The 11,029-nt window shown below is 34.5% G+C and overlaps 1 protein-coding gene across 2 annotated transcripts in view; it reads left to right on the plus strand.

Annotated features, from left to right (window-relative positions):
• Positions 1 to 10,603, plus strand: part of UBQLN1 (ubiquilin 1) — a 48,821-nt gene extending 38,218 nt beyond the window's left edge. The window contains exons 7-11 of one of the 2 annotated variants that reach the window (XM_004285373.3): positions 2,345 to 2,487; positions 5,415 to 5,498; positions 6,705 to 6,820; positions 7,079 to 7,247; positions 8,608 to 10,603. In XM_004285373.3, coding sequence (XP_004285421.1) covers positions 2,345 to 2,487; positions 5,415 to 5,498; positions 6,705 to 6,820; positions 7,079 to 7,247; positions 8,608 to 8,760 — 665 coding nt within the window. In that variant the 3' untranslated portion in view covers positions 8,761 to 10,603. The remainder of the gene's footprint in view (positions 1 to 2,344; positions 2,488 to 5,414; positions 5,499 to 6,704; positions 6,821 to 7,078; positions 7,248 to 8,607) is intronic. The other variant, XM_004285374.3, reaches the window with a different exon arrangement.
• Positions 10,604 to 11,029: the final 426 nt, after the last annotated feature.

An 11,029-nucleotide genomic window follows, 5' to 3' on the forward strand; every position in this document is an offset into this window, starting at 1 on the left:
CCTTATAAGCATTTAAATACTTATAAGCATTAAAAATACTTTATAAGCATTATATCTTTGTCCAAGTAATTCTTTTAATACTCCACATGTGTTTTTATCATCATCAGATGTAGCACATCTTAGCAGATTCTACCTCAGGTTGTACCAAATGAGTGTTCTCTCAACTCTGAAAATAGTTTTGCCTGTTAGTCCATGCAGACTGTTTATAAAAACTAATTTTTCAGTTACTTCAAACTTGACATTGACTCCTCAAATACAAGAATTGAGCAGTATCAGTAACATTTGTCAAGAAGCAAGGAATACTACTCAAAATAATTTTCATTTTAAAAAAATAATGTAGTTTCATATTCTGTATAATTTTTAAAAATATATTTAGTTATTTGGCTGCGCCAGGTCTTAGTTGTGGCACGTGGGATCTTCATTGCCACTTGTGGGATCTTTGTTGCAGCATGCGGGATCTAGTTCCCTGAGCAGGGATCGAACCCAGGCCCCCTGCATTGGGAGCACAGAGTCTTAACCACTGGACCACCAGGGAAGTCCCTGCATTGTTTTTTAATTGATTATTGATGTAGAGCCCAATGTCCTTTAACTCTTGAGAAACTGTTTTCCTTGAAAGGCTAATGGTCTTAAGTTTATTTTCTCTGGACACATTTATTTGGCTGCGCAGTCAAGATTTAAATAATCATGCTAATTAATCACCACTAGTGTACTGCTTTCCTTGCTTGGCTAACAAAAGAACCATTTGGGAACCTAACTTTGGTTGCAGCCTTATTTTCATTTCTTATTTTTTGAAGCAGTTTGGCTATGATGAGATAATTGTATTTTAGATTTTGTATTTTTCTGACTTTACTGTGAGTTGGGAATACTGTGATAAGTGTTGTAGCAGTGTTGAAGTGTATTGTATTCTTTTAGTGTCATTGCATAGTAAATACGGTTTTGCCATCTCATTTGATAAAGTAATCCATATTCTTCTGTGCCTTAAAAGCAGGGCATTCATAGTCCAATTCTCCCCTTTTTCTTCTTGTTCTGACATAATTGGTATGCGGTGGTAATGAAAAAAGAAATAACAGCATGCTCCAGTGATTCGTATGGCATGAGGTATAACTGACTCACTGATTTGTGGTATGCTGAACAGCAGTATAGAGCAGTATGATAGTGCCACGTGGAGCCTCTGTTGAAACGACTCTGCTTTTGTAGTGCAGAGCTATAGATAATAAATGAGGGAGCATGACTATGTTCCAATAAAATGTTACTTATGGATCTTGAAGTTTGAATTTCATACAGTTTTCAGATTTTATTATTATTATTCTTTTCAACCATTTAAAAATGTAAAAACCATTTTTAGCTCATGGGCTGTACAAAAACAGGTCATGGGCCATATTTGCCCTGCAGGCTATGTTTATCAGCTATCTTTGAATATCCTTGGACGCTAGGATGTGGGGGGAAGAAACCTAAATTGAAATAACATGAGAGAATAGGAAAAGCAAAAATTATTACAGAAAAAGAGCAGAGTTATAATAAACTAGAAAGTTAAGCTGGAAGAGTCACATGTTTTGAGCCCATTAAACTACACTGGGTGGAGTAAGAACAGAAGGGAAATGAAAAAGCTAATCAGTTGTAAGTTTACTTGAGTTTGAGTATATCTAGCCAGCGGGTGAAAATCTGGATATATGTGGAACAAATTAATTAGTTTTCAAAGAATGTTGAATTCACGTAAATTTAGCTATAGCTCTCTACAAAAAAGAATAATAGTAACAAGCATCTACACATTAATTTAATTGTAAAAACCACTCTATCAGGTAGATACTGTTTACCCCATTTTACAGATGGGGAAACTGAAGTAAGAAGCAGCTCCCTTAATTTGGGGTTGAATTCATTGAGTGCCAGGAGTTAGTGAAAATGGGGTGGAGGCCTGGGCGAGAAGGCTTCCTTCTTTCTTAAGTGGGAACATATATTGAGTGCTGAATATGATTCTAATTAAGCGATCCTGGAGGAAAAGTTGGCTCAGACTTCTTCACTTAATGAGGTTTTTTCAGTAGTAATTTTTACCATATCAAATTTTTGCCTTAAATTGATTTTTTAGAACCTAGCCTTTCCATAAGATGTGATTTTCCTATAAATGCAACCAGAATGTTTAAAGTCCATAAACCCTCCTTTATTGGTATATGTTGGGCGTGTAGTTTTGGAGATCTTAGTTTTAAAATTCTTTCTTAGTTCAATTGATAAGTAATATGTGTATTTATCTGCAGTTGCTAAAATTATGCACAGTATATGTGTTTTAAAACTTTCTTTTGTGTATCTTTTCCTTGATAAAATGTCTTTTTTTTTTTAAACAAACTTTCAGCTAGTATGTTCAACACACCAGGAATGCAGAGCTTGTTGCAACAAATAACTGAAAACCCACAACTTATGCAAAACATGTTGTCTGCCCCCTACATGAGAAGCATGATGCAGTCACTAAGCCAGAACCCTGACCTTGCTGCACAGGTGAGTTTATAATTGTATTATAAAGGACTGAGCACTGTGTATTGAAGTGGCCTAATCAAATAATTGTGATTTTGGCACATTTGTGTGTGCTGCCTTAACACACTAGAAAAGTAGGCAAACTGCATCTCGAATTTTTTGGACAGTTTGTTTCTTTACAGTAAATTAATACTTCACAATATAATTAAAACAGCTTCATTTCTGCTGTTCACTCCCTTCAGAAAGAAGTGCAGGTTTAGTTTGTATCTACATATGTTGATATAGGAGATGAATACAAAAGTTTTGAATTGGTCTCCCTTTTGAAGCCTATTCTTTAGTGTAAGGTAAATCTTGAAGGTGATTTAGAAGTGTTAATACATTTGATACTTTTATTTATTAGATCACACAGATTCTGAATAATAGTCATGTTCAAAATGGCAGTTATAAAATAGCCTGAAATTGTTTACTATTGGTGAAGAGAGATTTGTGGGAACAGTATTCTCATTCTTTCCGTTACAGATCTTCACCCAAAGTTAGTATACTGGTCCTTTATTAAATAATTCATTTTCTAACGTTTCTGAACAGACTATAACTAAAAAAATGAGTGGATCTCAACCCTAGCTTGACATTTAGAATGACCTTGGGAACTTTAAAATTAAAATTCTTAGCCCTGTCCTGAGAAATTTTCGTATAACTGTATTGAATTTTTTTTCCCCCCAAGTTCCCTAGGTGATTCTGATATACCCATAGAGTTAAGAACCATTGGGCTTGAAAAACCTTGGAGAATGTGAACTAAACCTTGATCATCTGTGATTTGTATTTGCTATTTATTAAGAATGGCTTCCCTTCTGTGGAATGTTGGGAATTTGAAATAGTTTCCTTTATAGTCGCTTTCCATTTCCAGAATTTTAAAAGCTTTTAAAGTTAATCACTTTCTTCATTATGTCAAATGAAACAGTTTTTATACTTCTAAAATTTGGAACCATGTTGATTCAGGTATATAGCAGATACCTTTGAGTTGCAATCCTCAGCAACAGCTTCTGTCCTCTTAAAATTTGTAAAATTGGAAGTAAAGATTTTTTAGATAAATTTTTTGTATACTTTAAATTTTGTATATTGTAGGTACGTTTTATGAAATACTGTTTTATTCATAAGAAAATTATTAGACTGAGTTATTACTATTAAATGCTTGAACTTACTGTGATAGTACTTTTGTTTAAAATAAATGGAAAATATGTATGCAGAGTGATCCTATTTGTATGGTTTTAAATGTATATTTAGCTAATTAATAATAAGCATTAAATGTGCATCTTGCTTTAAAATTTTGACTTTAACAAGCACATTCCCGGCCATTTAAACTAACAATTTTACATTTATAAAGTGACTTGAGCACTTTTGTATGCTGCTTTTTTACTCTAAAACAAAATGTTGACAAAAGAAAGCTAGATATGAATCGTCCTTTATCATAGACAGTTGTTAGAAATGCTTACAATGTACTTTGGTTACCAGCAGATTAAAGTTTGTAGTTTCTCTATTCTGATTTTGATTTTTAGGTATTCAAAAAAGTCTGATTGTAAAAACTGTTGTTATATACAGTCAGGTACATTAGGAGAAATATCCTAATCAAATGAGATACAATTTTCTGAGAAGGAATGAATCAGTTTAAGATGACACACTTGTTCAAATAACATGAATCCTGAAAGATAAATGTGATAACTTTATTGATATATGTTCCTAATAAAAAATATTTGACTGGAGCCGTTAAAGAAGCAGGTTTGTTGGTCTCAAGTAGGTTTTACTTTATTTACTGTGAACTTATTGGTCACTTTGAAATAAATGCTGTATATCCATAAAACATTGTCTGACTTCTTCCTACTTTATTTTGTTGAAATTAATCTACTTTGCAACAATTGATAAACTAAAGGAGGGAGGGAAGAATTCTCTCTACTTCTAGTAGTTAACATATAATTTCTCTCAAATATAGTTAATTACTTGAGGGCAAGGATCATTCCCCCACCCCCCCAGACTTTGGATGTGGACTGGTAAATAGGCTATCAGTAAATCATTGTTAGTTGACTTTTCACTCCATCTGGGGAAACTGATATAAAAATTTGTCTTTTTTGAAGCTATGAGAATTTACTAGTTTCTGGTTATGCTGATCGTGTATTGTAATCTTATTTTCAGGTATACAACATCATGTTAATATTGACCCTGACTTTTTAACTCTTAACACCCATTTGAAGGTTAGGAGGCATGCCATTTTTCTCATCTGTGGTGGTAGTGAGGTGAAATCCAGAGGCTAATCTTCGTGTTCTCAAATGGATTTACATCTTTTAAGGTCTTTTTAAAGCATTTTAATACTTTATCCCCAGAGATCTATCGGTGCTAGTCCTAGGCTTATATTTACCTAGCAGCTCCATTTCTCTGGCAAGTTGGTTGCTGTTCTGCGGTGTTATTTTTCTGGACCTAATATTATCTGTTTTGCAGTAGGAAGGTAGATACAGCAGTTCCAGATGTGGATTTTCTCTGTGCTTGCCACTTGTGTGTTGAGGTGTCTGTGCAAGCCATGTATAGTTTCATGTATTGATGCTTATGTTTATTCTGTCAGTGTAGCAGAAAATATATCTTCATGAATGCCAGTTACTCCCATTTTTCTTTCAAGGGCAAATACCTTCACTCAAGGAAAAGTCAAAGAAATGGTTGCTTTTATTTTTTAGGATATTGCATGTCATTATCATAATCACCATTCCCATTGAGAGAGAAGATGCCTTGTTTTTGTTTTGTTTTGGCAATCCCTTTTGTGGACAGTATCTTCCCTTTTTTATTCATGTTCTACCTTCCTCCCTGTTAAGTGCCAGATTAGGCACTTGGGGGAAGATAGACTATTAAACAAGGTACATTACTTGTTTCAGATATTTCCAGTTAAAATTGTTTGAACACTTGCCCCATAGATGATGCTGAATAATCCCCTATTTGCTGGAAATCCTCAGCTTCAAGAACAAATGAGACAACAGCTCCCAACTTTCCTCCAACAAGTGAGTAAGAAAAGATGCTAGCTATCTTCGGTAATGATTTGCTTGAAAAAGTTTGGTGATAAACATTTTCCTTGCTTTTCTCTGGCTGATAGCAAAATGTAGAATACAGTCTGCTGTCAATTTGCAGAGAATTCAGCTTGATCTTAATTGAGCCCCATTTCACTGCTGAACTTTTGCTTATATTTTTTAAATATAAATTCTGAGGAAAGGACCATTTGGTTTTTGCTTTTGAGGATTTAGGATTTTGAATGCTTCGTTAATACCATAAACCATTTCCTTTCACTTTACTAACTTTGAAGTGCTTCATTGTCGTGTTACACTTTATGGTTTAACTAATCTCTAGTAACAGGAAAGAGCTACCCTATCCTATTTTACATGTTTGATTTCTTTGTAATGTTTCAGGTACTCCAAATTAATAGAATGCCTGTTTTCCAAGGGGTAGATCTCATTCCTCAAACTCGAATTAGCAAGATTAAAATTGTCGGTGTTGTCATATAAAGAAGGTTTTATTATTAGAGAAGTACTTGAGATGGCCATGGTAATTTTATTATTTAAAAAGAAGAGAAGTCAGTCTTGGCATTTTGAAACTGGTAGTTCTAGGGAGGGATTTTAAATATTATGCAAATGATCCTCAGGCCTGTAAACCATAATCCAAGGTTAGTGTCCTTGATCTATTGTAATGATGGAAGCCTATCTTTTTTGGTTAGTCATGTGGTGTATATTTGGAAGTAGGGAAGCTGAACCGGACACATGTATTAACTTCACCTTTGGAACTATTGTTTTAGAGTGTATCTGGTAAAATTGTTACATCAGCAACGGATAACACTTGGTCAGGAGGAATATGTGGCTTTCACCATTATTACCATGTTATATAAACTGTGCTTTTGGAGGTTGTCTCTCAGAAATAATACTTTTATCTGTTGGAAAATGGGGAACAGCTGCGGCTTTCAGAGGAGCTCCTGATTGTCTTTCATTATGAAAAATGGCTTTCATGATGGACTTGGGAGGAGGTCAAGTAACGATTTGCACACTAGATTGCTGTCAAAGAGGAGGTGCTTGTGTTTATTTTGGTAAAGAAATAATGGATTCACAGTTTCTAGGAGTAAGGTATTAGATTTTCTCAAGAAGCGTAGCAAAGAAAACATTTAAATTTTACCTTCACTGACTTTAATTCCTTCGTAACCACTGGTTTTCTTTCTTCCTTAGATGCAGAATCCTGATACGTTATCAGCAATGTCAAACCCTAGAGCAATGCAGGCCTTGTTACAGATTCAGCAGGGTTTACAGACCTTAGCGACTGAAGCCCCCGGCCTCATCCCAGGGTAGGTTTGTTTGGGGAAGATTATGAAAGTGCACAATGTTTTTTTTTCTCTGAGAATTTCAGACTTAATGCCATCGTGCCTTTTTTTGGTTGAGATTGTTTTATTTAAGACAGAGTTTTCAAAGTTAAAAATGGTTATTTTAAGAAGATAACTTGGCTAATACTTTGTTGAAATGTAACTGATTTACCATCAGCTGGCCTGGTCTGGCCTCTTGTTTTGCAGGAGTTTAGGTTTACTAACAATTTACGCTTTTTCTAGGTTTACTCCTGGCCTGGGGGCATTAGGAAGCACTGGAGGCTCTTCAGGAACCAGTGGCTCTAATTCTGCATCTGGTGAAAACCCAAGTCCCACAGCAGGAACCACCGAATCTGGACACCAGCAGTTTATCCAACAAATGCTACAGGCTCTTGCTGGAGTGAATCCTCAGGTAATGATTCTTTTCTGCTCTTCTTAATGTTAGAAATTTAGAAATTTCAAGAAAAGAAAAGAAGGTGGCCATCTTTTTGGTTTAGCCTGTAATGAAAAGTGCATTCTTAATTGATTCTAAAAAGCAGGCATTACAAAAATGGTTAACTTTGGTACTATATTGGACACTAAAGGAAACGTTACAGTTGAAGGGAAGAAATGCTTTGCCTTAATTTTTGAAAGTTGCCTTTAAAAATGCATTCTTTTTTGCAGTCCCTGTTTGAAAATTATTTGAAATAGGTTATATTTTATAAGTTTGTCAGGGAGGAATAGAAACTTGGTTATTCTCAGTATCTCCTGAATTCTATCTAATCTTTGTGCTTTGATGTAAAAGAATTCCTAACTACCTCACCCCACCCACTTACTGCCTCCTGTGGTAACTTTTGTTACATATATACACCTCACAGATATGGCTAAAAAATGTGAATGCCTAATATTCTTGCATCTGGAATCATTTATTTACTAAGAATATGCCATTATGATTCCCAGTTCAAACCTATTACAGTAGATTGTCCTTAAACTTCTATGTGGTGAAAATACAGCATAGTTTTTTTATTTTAAGCCTTATTAAATACAATAAAAACAGGTCAGAGTTTTATCTTATAAAGAATTTGTATTCCCGATACCTAGCATAACTTCTGGCTCAGTAAATATTCTTGGAATTAATAAGAAAAAACGATTTCATGTATTAGGCCAAATTGTTATCTAAGTTGAACAATCTACAGGCCTCGCCATTATCAGGTTGCCCAGAATTGAGTGATCATTTATGTATTTTTGTCTTATATCATTTCTGAAAAGGAGGTGGAGCTGAACAGTCAGAAGTGTAGTCTGTGCATGTGAAACTGGGACTCTTTTCTCAAGACTTGATTGGCTGATACAGAAATGAATTCTACATTCTAAGCCTCCTTAGAACTTTAGAATTTTATACATGAGGACACTGGCTTTTATAATTACCCAATTGGTCAGTAGCTACAAAATAAATAATCTAATTCTAAACTATTTGCATACATACTTTTTAAAGTTTGCCTATATATGTTCATGAGCTTCTTAAGTAATGGTTGAAGTCTATTAAGCTTTTTTTTTTTAAAGCAGAGTTACATGATCTTTGACATCATTGTTTAGGTATAAATTAGATTGTTTAAAATAAAGTGCTAATTGAACTTTTAAATATGTTGAATATGTTTCTAGAGAGGCCAGTTCTTTTATAGGTCAGTAGTCTAGCATATGTTATTTTAAAAAGCAATTAAAATTTTTAAGATTATTTAGGTGTGACATGGACTGATTTTCCTTAGAGTTTTTGTTTGTTTGTTTTTCTTTAACAGCTACAGAATCCAGAAGTCAGATTTCAGCAGCAACTAGAACAGCTCAGTGCAATGGGATTTTTGAACCGTGAAGCAAACTTGCAAGCGCTAATAGCCACAGGAGGTGATATCAATGCGGCTATTGAAAGGTTACTGGGCTCTCAACCATCATAGCAGCATTTCTGTATCTTGAAAAAATGTAATTTATTTTTGATAACGGCTCTTAAATCTTTAAAATACCCGCTTTATTTCATTTTGACTCCTGGAATTCTGTGCTGTTATAAACAAACGCAATATGATGCATTTTAAGGTGGAGTGCAGTAAGATGTGTGGGTTTCTCTGTGTTTTTGTTTGTTTGTTTTTTGTTTTTTCCTGGAACAGTGGGAATCAATGCTTTTTCATTTAAGGCTACTGCATGCATCAACCACTTCTGCATTTATTGTAATTTTTAAAAAACATATCACCTTTTATAGTTGGGTGAACAGATTTTTGTCCTGCATCTGTCCAGTTTATTTGCTTTTTAAACATTAGCCTATGGTAGTAATTTATGTAGAATAAAAGCATTAAAAAGAAGCAAATCATTTGCGCTTTGTAATTTGTGGTACAATATTGCTTATAGTGACTTTGGCATGTAGTTTTGCAAACAAAAATGCTGTAAGATTTATACTACTGACAGTTTTTGCTTTATTTGTATACAGAATGTGTATGCACATTTGGGACTGCATTTCTAGAAACATATTGCAATAGATCATCTGAGCAAAAACATCTGTAACCAAAAAAGTGAAGATAAGGAAATACTTTAAAGCTGAGTATTTCCTAATTGTGTAGAATCTTACAGCATCTTTGATACACATCTCAGCAAAAGTACCTGTTAGTCAGGTTTGTTGAAAATATAGTAGAAAAGCTGATTCTGGTTATCTCTTTAAGGACATTTAATTGTACAGACAAGATGATGTAACATTGTCTCAACATTCACAGATTGACTGTAAATTACCTTAATCTTTGTGCATACTGAAGGAGCACTGTAGTATAACCCAAAAGTGCATTTGCCTAGGACTTTTCAGCTTCTCCCATAGGTAGTTTAACAGGCATTACAATTTGTAATTGAAATGTTGCTTTCACTGAAAGTGTCTTGATGTTTCAGTTATTTTTAATTGCCATATAAAAATAGAACTGTCTTCTGGGTTTATCATTTTTCTTATGCACAGGCAATACATGAATTTAAAATGATTTGTGAGCCACTTGTTTCTGAAGTGTTTTGGTAGTTCTATTAAGAAATAGTTAAATATTGTGCTTTTCAGAGCCTGAGAGAGGGGAATTTTGGGGGTGGGGTGGGGATCTATCCTGGATTGGGCCAGCCTGAATAATACTGGCAACCAAGATTCTGTTAGGATTTCTGTGCATATAGTGTAGTAAAGAAGTATCTTTCAGGGGTGAAAACAAAGAGCCGTTTTAACAATGTTGAGTACATTTGGCTGTTCCACAGCTTTTTTCTTCCCTCCCCAAAGAAATTCTGTTTGCCTAACTCTCAAACTATTGGGGTGGTACATTCCTTTAGGACCAATTAAAACATAACTTTGGGGTCAGTAATGTATTTGGCTGACTCTGGTTCAGTATTCTCTTAGGTCATTATATTCTCTCATGTACAGTTAAAGGATGTTAAAGTAACCTAAAGTGAATTCAGACCAGTAAAATCAAGGGGAAATACAAGTTGAATTCCATTACTTCTGTAAGTTTGCTTGCTATTAAAAAAGGTAAAGAGGCAGGTTGCCCACCATTTCATGCACTGTTCTGACACTTTCCCCTGGAAAAAAACATGTACAAAGGTCAAGATGGAGGCATGGCTAAGAGGAAGTTGTTAAGGATGATATTCATGTGTCTGCTCTCTCTGCCTTATGCCTCAGTATGGTTTAAAAACTTTTGTACTGGCGAATATGGTGGTATACAGTGTGGGATAGTGTCATAACCAATTTGACAATTTATTAATCACAAAATAACAATAAATCTCTAGCTTTTACACTTGTTTGTCTTGCCTTTTTTGTAGAAAGAAAAAGGTGTCTTCAGTTTACTTTCTCTAACCATGTCTTTTAAAGACTATTGGAGTTGGTTTACCTGATTTTATTACACTTGAGATTATTTTTCATTAACTTCTTGTTTCCTCAATCAAAATATGTGCATATATACTATGTTGTGTGTTAAAAAGAGAGCCAGCTGGGAAGTCAGGTGGCCTGGGCTTTGCTTGCTCTTTTTGGTACTTGACTAGTTATTTTTGAGTCAGGACATCATGATTTCTTCACTGAAAGTGGTGGTAAGGCCTGTGCGGCACACCCAACTGGGTGATCTCTTAAGTACCTTTTAGTTGTTGCTCTGGTGTGATTTTTGTTGTTGTTTGTTTGTTTCTAATATGTTTATCTTAGTTCAGGAGTTCAAAATTCTTAAAATT

Source organism: Orcinus orca, chromosome 6 (assembly GCF_937001465.1).
Source record: "Orcinus orca chromosome 6, mOrcOrc1.1, whole genome shotgun sequence".
In the NCBI taxonomy this organism is placed as follows: Eukaryota; Metazoa; Chordata; class Mammalia; order Artiodactyla; family Delphinidae; genus Orcinus; species Orcinus orca.